The sequence below is a fragment of the Coregonus clupeaformis genome, chromosome 26 (genome assembly GCF_020615455.1).
Source record: "Coregonus clupeaformis isolate EN_2021a chromosome 26, ASM2061545v1, whole genome shotgun sequence".
In the NCBI taxonomy this organism is placed as follows: domain Eukaryota; kingdom Metazoa; phylum Chordata; class Actinopteri; order Salmoniformes; family Salmonidae; genus Coregonus; species Coregonus clupeaformis.
Window position 1 is genome coordinate 17,743,752 of NC_059217.1, and position 11,870 is coordinate 17,755,621.

Below are 11,870 nucleotides of genomic sequence, written 5' to 3' on the forward strand. Positions count from 1 at the left end.
AATGCAAATTGTGAAGAAGAAGAAGAAGAAGAAGAAGAAGAAGAAGAAGAAGAAGAAGAAGAAGAAGAAGAAGAAGAAGAAGAAGAAGAAGAAGAAGAAGAAGAAGAAGAAGAAGAAGAAGAAGAAGAAGAAGAAGAAGAAGAAGAAGAAGAAGAAGAAGAAGAAGAAGAAGAAGAAGAAGAAGAAGAAGAAGAAGAAGAAGAAGAAGAAGAAGAAGAAGAAGAAGAAGAAGAAGAAGAAGAAGAAGAAGAAGAAGAAGAAGAAGAAGAAGAAGAAGAAGAAGAAGAAGAAGAAGAAGAAGAAGAAGAAGAAGAAGAAGAAGAAGAAGAAGAAGAAGAAGAAGAAGAAGAAGAAGAAGAAGAAGAAGAAGAAGAAGAAGAAGAAGAAGAAGAAGAAGAAGAAGAAGAAGAAGAAGAAGAAGAAGAAGTTACATTCACTGCTAAAATTGACTAAATATGACTGCCAATATAATCTATGTTAAAGAAATTACACGACTCCGTGAATGGTGGTCGTCAAGAGCTTTTGACTGTGATTTGGTGGTCCCCGGAACGGAAAAGGTTGGGAGCCGTTGCTTTAGACCAGTGGTTTCCAACCTGTGGTTCACGGACCACTGGTCATCCGCAGGGGTACTGCAGGTGTTCTGCTAATTATAACGGTTGGGAGTATTAATGGAATTATAAGCAGTTTTACATTACTTTTCACAATGCAAATTGTTTATAATAATAGGCATTTCATCTGTTACATGATGAAAACGGACTCTAAATTTTTCCACCAAGATATTTTATACAAAAAAATTCTGCGACTCCGTGATGGTGGTCCTCAAGCTTTTGACTGTGATTTGGTGGTCCTCGGAACGGAAAATGTTGGGAACCGCTGCTTTAGACAGTGAGGTCTGTTTTGTGTGTATGTGGGTTTGGTGTGTGTGGGTTTGGTGTGTGTGGACGTGTTTAACTATACTTGTGGGGACCATAAGTCCCCACAAGAATAGTAAACAAACAAATATTTGACCAACTGGGGACATTTTGTTGGTCCCCACAAGGTCAAATTATATTTCTTGGGGGTTTAGGGTTAAGGTTAGAATCAGGTTTAGGGTTAGGAGCTAGGGTTAGTTTTAGGGTTAGGGTTAGGAGCTAGGTTTTCGGGTTAAGGTTAGGGTAAAGGTTAGGGTTAGGGGTTAGAGAAAATAGGATTTTGAATGGGACTGAATTGTGTGTCCCCACAAGGTTAGTTGTACAAGACTGTGTGTGTGTGTCAGGGGAATGTTTAGGTGCACCAGAGGGTGATGGGGTGTTCTGCATGTATGGCCAGACCTCATTCCAGGTCAACTTACACCTTGTAAATGGATGGCATGGACCTACATCCTCCAAAATATCTGAAGGTTACACTTGTATTGAGAAGATCACACACACACGCACACAAAGTCAAAGAACATCAATAACACACTTCATAAAGATTCTCAGGTTAGCAGGTGGAAGTTACTGGTTCCTGTATAATAGCTTCCTCCAACGACTTAAAAGGAAACATCCCTTTATACGCAGATCTCTCTGTGTCTGTGTGCTTATCTCCAGCAGGCAGTGTGTGGTATATAATTACCCCATTACCTTCACAATGAACCCTGATTAGTCTGCCTGGCTCCTCTCCTCCTCCTCCTCTCCTCCACACCTGCATGTAATTATCACACAGCCAACAGGGATTCATCAACCACTATCATAATTGCAGCGCAGTGGTTGTACTTATCTCACTAGTGAACTCACTAACTAACTTACAACACCCAAATGGGATGGCTAGTTGTCAAGCTCGAGCATGCGCTGGTAAGATAGATAGGGGGACTTCGCTAATCGCTATCTCAGCATATCAGTTTCAGTTTCACAAAGACACACTGTTGTTATCGTCGTGATAGTCACCTGATTTTAATTGACTGTGACTGTAGGTGTGGGAATTGGCTGGTGTTGTATGTTCAAGAGGGAAACGGAGAGTGAGTGAAGGACCGCGGGTTGTGAAATTAATAATTCAGACCGCTAATCTTGTTTATCTGTAATTCTTTGAGCGCCCCATAATTCCATCAAAAGAATGTGCCTCACCACCGGGACTCTAGAACTTAATCCATTGTTATTCCACTTCTCTCCCAAGCACATGGGATGAAGGGAGAGGTGAGAATGTTTTGGAACACCAAGTACTGTACTGTACCGTACCGTACGGTAGTACCGTACACTTCAGATTTGTGAGCCTTCTTATGCCTGCTTGTCAACACTAGGCAGGTTTCCATTGACCCAGGTTTATTCGACAAAAGAAATGTTGCAAAAAACAACAACATTGCGACGTGTAATGGAAGAAAAAAAAAATGCATTTGACAGGGATGGATTTCAAACTTTCTTTATTGCGACAAATGATGATGGAAACTGTGTTTTTTTTAAATAAATGATGATTGATTAATAATTTTGAAAGTATGCAGGGCACATTATGTCATCAAGTAACTATAAAGCTCCACTCCACATTTAATTCTAAATGCCTACTGCTTGCTAAATCTATTTTTCATGCCTGAATTGTTCGCCTTGCTTTACTAGATGGCTTGATGCAAATTTCACCATCCAGTTATTTCAGATCTACAGGAGTGCAAGTTTCACCATGGCACGGACCGTGGCAATATGTTAGCTCATGATAATTATTAGAATATTGAAAATATTAGTCAATTCTTGCATTCTATCTATACTGGCTTTTGCGGGCTACCTGAGACATGAAACAGAGTTTGGAGGGCATACAGGCTATTGCTAATTTATTCATGCGTAATTTGCCTAAATGGATAATGAAAAAACGTAATTTTTATACGACAGGTTTTGGTGTGACGTCATTACATCCAGCTGTTTTTATCTACACAAGACAGTTCAATGGAAACACACCGTAGCAGGCAATTGTCGCATCTATTTTCTATTCACACTTTCTAAATGTCAACAGAAATCACTGGACAAGTTAATGGAAACTTAAACAGTGATAGAAGTGTTGTTTGGGCACTACGACTCCCTCTGCAACCAAAGCTTCCGTATTCCTCTAACAATCGTCAGCGCCCCATAGTACACAATGTCCAGCATACGTAATGACGCCACAGGGTACAAGATATCACCATAATCAATTACAGGCACGAAAGTAGCAGAAACATGCCTCTTACTCGCTTCAAAAGAAAAACATGACTTATTACGAACATTTTAACCTAAGCTTTTTCACAAGACCTTTGATGTGGGGTTTAAAGGTGAGACACTCATCTAGCAAGAAACCCAAGTACTTGTAAGTTGCTACTCTTTCTATTTGCTTGTACTGCATAGTGACTATACGTGGAAGAGTCTGAGGTTTTATCTTAGATTTCAAGAAAACCATCAACCATTTGTCTTTTCAGCATTTAAAAACAACTTCAGTTGACAGAGCTGAGTCAGGACAACAGTAAAGGCAGACTGCAGTTCTTCACAGGCCTTTAATAAATAACTGTGACGTCAGCATAAAAATGTTAAATAGCAATTGACACATTTCTACCAACATTATTAGTATAGATAGTAAACAACAGTGGTCCAAGAACAGTGCCCTGTGGCACCCCCTTCTGGACAGTTAACCTATCAGATGAATTGCCATCAAACTGGGCACACTGAGTTCTATCTGACAGGTAGCGTTTGAACCATGAGACTGCCTGATCAGATAATATAACCAGTGACGAAAGCCCAAAGACCGAAACTACTGCAGCTCGATATCTCACGCATCCCTTCAGTCCAGGCAGATTCTTCGGTCTACGCACAGAATCTGCCCTCGGGATATTACACTACACTACACTAGCCCACACCACACCACACTACACTACAGCAATCATAACAGGCCAGACACACAGAGCTAAAACAGAGCTCACCCAGCCCTGTGTAAAACCCTAATCAAAGCCTGCCAAATAGAAGATGCTGCGTTTGCTTGCTCACACAGAGTCAGGATACAGTTAGACCAGAGCTTGTCCTCTTTGTGAGGAGCGTTGCGTTTGCTCATCTGGATGCTGAATAAAACATCCAAACAAATCCAGCTGCCTGCGAGTCATGACACACACACTCATACACACATGCACACTCAGACAAGCACAAACACACACGTATACCTATTCTTTCTCAAAAACACATACACATCATCTTCGTAAACACAAATGCTACTGTATATTCATTTTAGCAGAACCAACACCTGGGTTTGGTTAGGAACTACTTCAGTGAGAGAAACATTGCGACACAATTACGCTAACGCAGGTTAGCATCTTTGAGGCAGGCTGTGCCTCTGGAGCACATTGGAACCTATTGGAGCACACACAGGCTGTGTCACAACATGTTCACTTCTCAGGACTCTGGTCTGGTGGAAGTGCAGAAATACTCTCTTTTATCTTTCTCTGTAGTAAAGCTATAACACATGCGGCAGACAGGCAGCCCAATTCACACTCTGGTCCATGGTGACTCATATTATAACAGGGTCGTTCCATTTGATTTCAATCACTTTTTGACAGCACCCCTTTTGATTTGAATGAAACGTTCCATACATATTTGGTAGTAAATTCTCTGTGCTACACCAAACAGTACCTATCCTGTAACGGCTAATGGAGCATCACATTAGCCCGTTAAAATCTGCTAGCTAAGTTCAGTACAGTAGAGTATACTACAGTAGAGTATATTACATTATACTGTACTCTCGCGTGTTCTACTGTACTGAATTCTACCATACTGAACTATACTCTACTCTACATTTCTTTCCTGTACTGTATTGTACTGTACTGTACTCTACTGCAACTGTGGTTTATGACTAGTATGATTTCCCATTTTAGCCAATTCAATTGCAGTCATTCTGTTACTGATTTTCCAGTCACTCTGTTACCGATTTAGAAACAGAGTGATGCGTTTTAATCACTTAATAGATCATAAACATATAAAATGTATCCGTGAACTTTCATAATCCTCTCTACTCATGAGGCAGAAACTAGAAAATATCTTAAAGATGTATTTTTTGGTAACAGAATGACAACACACTAGGCAATATTTCTTAAACTTACAGAAGGCAAATCATTTCTGCAAAACTAAATATAAATGTTGATATTAGTTGGCAGGGGCCTTTACTTCAACATGATTGTGTTAATGTGAATTGATGTATTTCTAATACCTTAAGACTTTTACTAGTTTTTAAGACACTTTTCCATCTCTGTGAGGGCATTTCCATCGAAAAGGAAACATGTACAGTAGAGAACTGTACTGAACTCTACTCTGCTGTGTTGTATTGTACTGCACTGTACTCTACTGTGCTCTGCTGTGCTGCGTTGTTATCCATAATTATGCATTTCTGTGTAGTACAGATCAGGGACCCATGATGTAATTCCGTCACTGTAATTATGTTACCAGGTGTAAATCCACTTCACTTACTGTAGTTTAATAACCCAAATAGATTTTTTCAACTCAAGGTGCAATGTCTTATCTGACACCCCATTATTTCCGCAGACAAAATGTGGTCGCATAAAAACCTGAGAGAGATTTTACCGTAATTCCGTTACCAAAGTTTGTATCTGCACAGTTCCATTAAATTCGTTTTAGTACATTTTTTCTGTGGAAATTGTTAAAAGTAGTCCTTGTGATTAGAGTTGTTTGATTTGTTAAACTTTGAAATCAATGTTTTTTGTTTGGCATACATTTAATGTAAAAAAAACTGAGTCAAAGTGTAATTCTGTTACTGTGGAATTGCCCATGACCAGAAATCAAAACTTTGCTTATTCGTAATTTTTTGAATGTAAAATGGTTGAAAAACAAAAATAATAATCAAGAAATTATTAAATAGTTTGACAACCCTGTTTGTAAGCTTTTACATTATGTCAAACTCAACCTTTAATATTTTCCAGTGATGAAGACATGGATGTCTCATGGTATGTGTCACGCCCTGGCTCTGGGGACTCTAGTATGTTGAGCCAGGGTGTGAGTTTTCGTTTGTTTTTGTTCTAGTTTCGTATTTCTATGTTGGCCAGTGTGGTTCTCAATCAGAGGCAATGGGTATCAGCTGTTGCTTGTTGTCTCTGATTGGGAGCAATACTTAAGCAGCCAGTTTTCCCACAGTGTTTGTGGGATCTTGTTCCTGTGTAGGTTTGTACCTTTGGATGTCACGTATCGTTTGTTGTTTTGTTCGTATAACCATTATTTAATAAATATGTTCACCTTCCACGCTGCGCCTTGGTCCTCTGTATCCGACGATCGTGACAGTATGATTGGGTATGCAAAATGGGTCAACTTTTAGCACCTCCAACTCCAAAAAGTCACTTTCTGACCACTTCTACCGTGAGAAAATCTGTATGGAAAGTTTTGTTCAAATCAAAAGGGGTGCAGTCAAAAAGTGATTGAAATCAAATGGAATGACCCAACAGAGGCTGCCATTCAGTCAGTGCTACTGTACACCTCTAGTCCAACATTAGAATAAAACCCTAGCGGAATGGATTGCCAGACCAACAGTAAAGCAAAGCACCATTACATTGCATTTAACAGTTCATAACAGATAGCTCAAACATTTAACAGTCTCCATGTTTCTGAATGGAGTGGTCTTGGCATGCCCCAGTCCCAACACTCACCTCCTGCTGCAGTGGCCCCTGGAGGCTGGGGCCCGGGCCCAACGCTGCTCTGTGTTCCCCCAGGGGTCGGGGGTACGGGCCTGGGCCAGGGCTTGGCCGCAGGCAGCCCCTGCCTCACCACCCCCGCATACTCCACAAACGTCCCAGGGAAGTCGCCCTTCTCCTTGGTCCGCTCGTTGGTGCCGTGCAGCCATCCCTTGGGGCTGCGCTCGTCCCCTTCCTGGTAGTCCTTTAGGGAGGCTTTCAGGACCGTCAGGACGTCCCCCGGCTGGAGACTGATGTCATCACCACGTTCCCGTTTGTACTCGAAGAGTGCATGGTACTGGAAGCTGCTGTCAGAGGCTGTCATGGCCACAGTCACAGGCTCATAGATAGGTCCTCAGGCAGGCTCCAACTGAGATCTCCTGTGTCACTCACTCACGTCAGTTGTTTTTACTTTGCAAACTTCAATTCAATGCCAGTGAGGTCTAATACTGTAGCACTCCACCCAGTAGTCTAATAATTTAGAAGCCCTTGGGTTGACGAGAAGAGCAAAGACTCAACATTGGAGTGATCCCTTCAGAGTCAGGGTGAGAAAAGAAGAAACCAGACAGTGGGTCCGTTGTCCTTGGTTAGGTCCACCTCTGAGAAGAAACCAGACAGTGGGTCAGTTGTCCTTGGTTAGGTCCACCTCTAAAGCTCCACCCCTCTGTCTGTGTAATAGTCTGTGTAATAGTGTAAACACGATGAACACATGACACGCGACTCTGGCTCCCTCCAGTACCTGGATAATATTAATCCACTGCAGAGCAGACAGGCCAAGGCATCCAGTCCAGCATACTCTCAGCCAGCCCTCTCTCTCCCAGCCAGCCCTACCTGGAAACTTCATCAAAGTTACATGATAATTAGCCTCATTATTATGACATTAAATATGTTTATATAATGATCAAACATGTAGTATTATTATCATTATGTCATTATTTGCATCACTATTGGTAGGAAGCAATATAAGGATGATGTATAGTAAACTAATACAGAATGTAGGCCTACAGATATAATACAAATCTAACATTATTTAAATATTTGGATTGCATAGCGTGTGGCTAATATTGTACATTGCATTTCATATTACAATATAGAATAAAGGCATGGTAACATATCACTTACAAAACGTGACTTGGCGAATAGGAACTTCAGAGCAGCATGCCGAAACTCGAGTGGTAGCCTACTCTGCGAAAATGTAGAATAAACGTGCCTCTCTTTCAATGCTACTGCCTTCTATCCGTGTATCGTTATCCAATTTGTGCGACTTGTTTGTTAAAATACACGCGATATAAAATACAGAATATAAAAGCAGAAGTCAATATGGTCCGATATAATGATGCTTGCCGGTCCAGACCTCGAGCCAGATTTACGGAGTAGAACAGAGCGTGCTGATGTCAGAGACCACACCCCCGCGTCTGCGAATTATTCTAGTAGAGAATGCACACTACTGCAGTAGACAATATGCTACATGACCTGGTTTAGTGCTCATAATAGAAACCCTCATTATTATTTTATACTATTACCGTTGTAGTCTACTCACATGTGTGCAATGAACAGAGGGTCCAAATCGAGACGGGCAGTCAGTGTAGCTGCTAGGCTAGGATAGTATTTAATGGAGCTGCTTCAGAATGATGATAAATTATTTAACACTCGTTTTACCAGAACTGTGCGCCTTAAAGGGCAGGTAGATTTGGGGCCTCAATTATAAACGTTTTGTATGTACAGAATTAAAAGGGCAGGTAGATCTGGGGCCTCATTTATAAACGTTTTGTATGTACAGAATATACCACAAAGTCAAACCAACCCCTGTATGCAAAAAATTTCCTCCTGCTTGCTGTTTTGCACTTTCCATATGCCCAAACCTATAAATTCCTACCGCCAGCGGGTAAGCAGCATTTGCCGTTGAAGACATGATTTACATCTCTGGCGGGTACACCCCTTTCAGAGGACCGCTTTAAGCCCTTAGCAGGCCACTTTTGCATCTCTGGCGGGTTGCCTCAACTCAGAGGACCGCTATAAGCCCTCTGCAAGCCATCTAGCCATGAGTTCATTTGAAAGACATGTAGTCCTGTGTAGCTCAGTTGGTAGAGCATGGGGTTTGCAATGCCAGGGTTGTGGGTTCGATTCCCACAGGGGGCCAGTATGGAATTGTATGCGCTCTGGATAAGAGCGTCTGCTTAAATGACTTAAGACAAGAGCAAGGAACTAATCTCAATAAGTTTTTATATTATTAAATGTGTTACACTTTTTTTCTTGACTTAAGTAAATACTTAAACTCATGTGTAAGACCATGTGCGATTCAAATGTAACTCAATGTTCTTTCTTTGTGTATAGGAGCCATTCGGAAGAACCCTGCAACATGGGATGCCACGGATGAGGGGGTTCAAATTCAGGTTACATGTTACCTAAAAGAGGCCTCCGATTGTAAAGGCGGGAGAAGGCAACGCACAGGGGAGAGGGATCCGCTGCAGTGATGGTCAACATCAAGTCTCGGACCACCTGTCTCAAAGCCAGCCTCTACCCCCAAGCCACAAGACTGTTCCAACAGCTGAGTACTGTATCCTACCACACACTTACCATTTATTCATATTCTGTACACACTGAAATCACTTTAGTCTACCGGACCAATGAAATAGTTATGTCACCTTACTGCACTACTATTGTATATTACTTATTATTTTATCATGGATCCCCATCAGCTGCTGCTAAGGCAACAGCTACTGTTCCTGGGGTCCAGCAACATAAGACAGTAACATACAGTTTAAAATACTACATGACATTACATTTCATAACACCTTACCCAACACATTCAGTGTGTTCCCTCAGGCCACGACTCCATCACCACATATTTACAATACAACATCCATGTGCACGTGTGTGTAGATTGCGTGTCTTATCTTGTGTATGTGTGTCTGTGCCTGTGTGTGTCTCTTCACAGTCCCCGCTGTTCTATAAAGTGTATTTTTATGTTTTTTAAATCTGATTCTACTGCTTGAATCAGTTACTTGATGTGGAATAGAGTTCCATGCAGCCATGACTATGTAGTACTGTGCACCTCCCATAGTCTGTTCTTGACTTGGGGATTGTGAAGAGACCTTTGGTTTTTAGTTGATTTAATTGAGGTTTATGTTTTAGTGAATTACTTTCTAGTAGGCTTAGATTGAAGATATGGCAAATAGGAGTGGCAATATCGTCCACTATTATCCTCAGTAATTTCCCATCCAAGTTGTCAGACCCCGGTGGCTTGTCATTGTTGATAGACAACAACAAAAAATGAACTTCTTCCACGCTCTAAATTACTGTGGGTGGCACTGTGTGCTCTTTTCGAAGGATGGGTCGCGGTCTCTCGGGGGCCTTGGGATCCGGGGGGACAGAGGTGGTCTGCCTGTTACTGGGATGTCAACCCAACTTGGGATGGGAGGGGGGGATTTAGCAGGTGGAATAGTGGAGGACAATTGGAAGTATACTTAGTAGCAATGCAAATATCATGGTAAAGCTATATGGACACTCAATTACTATAATTGAAACTTGTATCTCGTTATGGTAAATGGTGAAATAAGTATAGCCAGCTATAATTGTAATGGCTTAGCAGATAATAAGAAAAGACGATCAGTATTTACCTGGCTAAAGGACAAGGAAAATAATATCTATTGTTTACAGGAAACTCATTCAACAATTTTAGATGAAGTTGTGTGGAAAAGGGAATGGGGGGGTGAAATATACTTCTCCCATTGGCAAAGAAACTCAAAAGGGGTGATGATATTAATTAACAATAATTTTGATCCGAATGTGGAAATTGTCCAAACAGCTCCGCAAGGTAGATGGATGATTTTAAGTATGTTATTGGACCATAAACAGGTTCATTAATCAATACAGTCTAAATAATGATGATCCATGCTTCTTTGAAAATATATATAATAATTTGTTAAACCTACAAGCAATACAAGACTCTATTATTATGGTGGGAGATTATAATATGGTTTTAAATACCTAAATGGACCGGAAAGGAAATCACACTACAAAGTATCACCCTCATGCACTTAAGGAAATCACAAATGTCAAGGATATATTGGAACTAGTGGATATATGGAGGCTTAAATATCCTGACCTAGTGAAATACAGATGGCGGAGGCTCAATCAAGCTAGTTGTCTTGACTACTTTCTAATGTCATTCTCGCTGGCACCAAAAGTTTAAAAAGTGTTGATAGGGGACAGAATGCGGTTGGACCATCAAATAATTGGCATATATACAGTACCAGTCAAAGGTTTGGACACACCTACTCATTCCAGGCTTTTCTTTATTTTTACTATTTTCTACATTGTAGATTAATAGTGAAGACATCAAAACTATGAAATAACACATATGGAATCATGTAGTAAACAAAAAAAACTGTTAAACAAATCAAAACATATTTTTTATATTTCAGATTCTTCAAAGTAGCCACCCTTTGCCTTGATGACAGCTTTGCACACTCTTGGCTTTTTTTTTCTATTAAAAATGTTAAAATTAACAGCTGTACAGAAATACTCATGTGAAGGCCAATTTACAGAGGAGGATCTTCTTGATGCAATTAAAGCATTTAAGTCCGGGAAAACTCCAGGGTTGGATGGCATACAAGTGGAGGTATACCAAACCTTTTTCTGATATACTCAGAGGACCGTTATTAGGTCCATAAAAAAATTTGGAGGCCCCTTACACTTCAGTGTTGTGATGCAAAAATTCTAGCAAAATGCATAGTGCATAGAATTAAAAAGGTATTGTTGGATATTATTCATCCTAATCAGACAGGTTTTTTACATGGACGATACATTGGAGATAATATACGACAAGTACTGGAAACAATACAACAACTATGAAAAATCTGGAAAACCAGGCCTGGTAGTCATAGATGACTTTGAAAAGGCTTTTGATAAAGTACGACTGGAATTTAAATATAAATGCCTGGAATATTTCAATTTAGGAAAATCTCTTTATAAAATGGGGTAAAGTGTTATGTATGTATATTAACCTTAGGTGTAAAATAGTAAATAATGGCTACTCTGAAAGTATGAAACTGTCAAGAGGAATAAAACAAGGTTGTCCACTATCGGCATATCTATTAATTATGGCCATCGAAATGCTAGCTATTAAAATCAAATCCAACAATAACATCAAGAGGTTAGAAATCAAGGGCTTAAAAACAAAGGTGTCATTGTACGCTGATGATTCATGCTTTATTTTATATCCACAATGTGGATCCCT

At 40.4% G+C, this 11,870-nt stretch overlaps 1 protein-coding gene across 2 annotated transcripts in view; it reads right to left on the bottom strand.

Moving 5' to 3' along the window:
• Positions 1 to 8,007, bottom strand: part of LOC121540427 (phosphatidylinositol 3-kinase regulatory subunit gamma) — a 337,642-nt gene extending 329,635 nt beyond the window's left edge. The window contains exons 1-2 of one of the 2 annotated variants that reach the window (XM_041849289.2): positions 7,751 to 8,007; positions 6,605 to 7,459 (exon numbers count right to left, since the gene is read on the bottom strand). In XM_041849289.2, the coding sequence (XP_041705223.2) occupies positions 6,605 to 6,953 (349 nt within the window). In that variant the 5' untranslated portion in view covers positions 6,954 to 7,459; positions 7,751 to 8,007. Of the gene's footprint in view, positions 1 to 6,604; positions 7,467 to 7,750 lie in introns of both variants that reach the window. The other variant, XM_041849288.2, reaches the window with a different exon arrangement.
• Between the last annotated feature and the right edge of the window lie 3,863 nt (positions 8,008 to 11,870).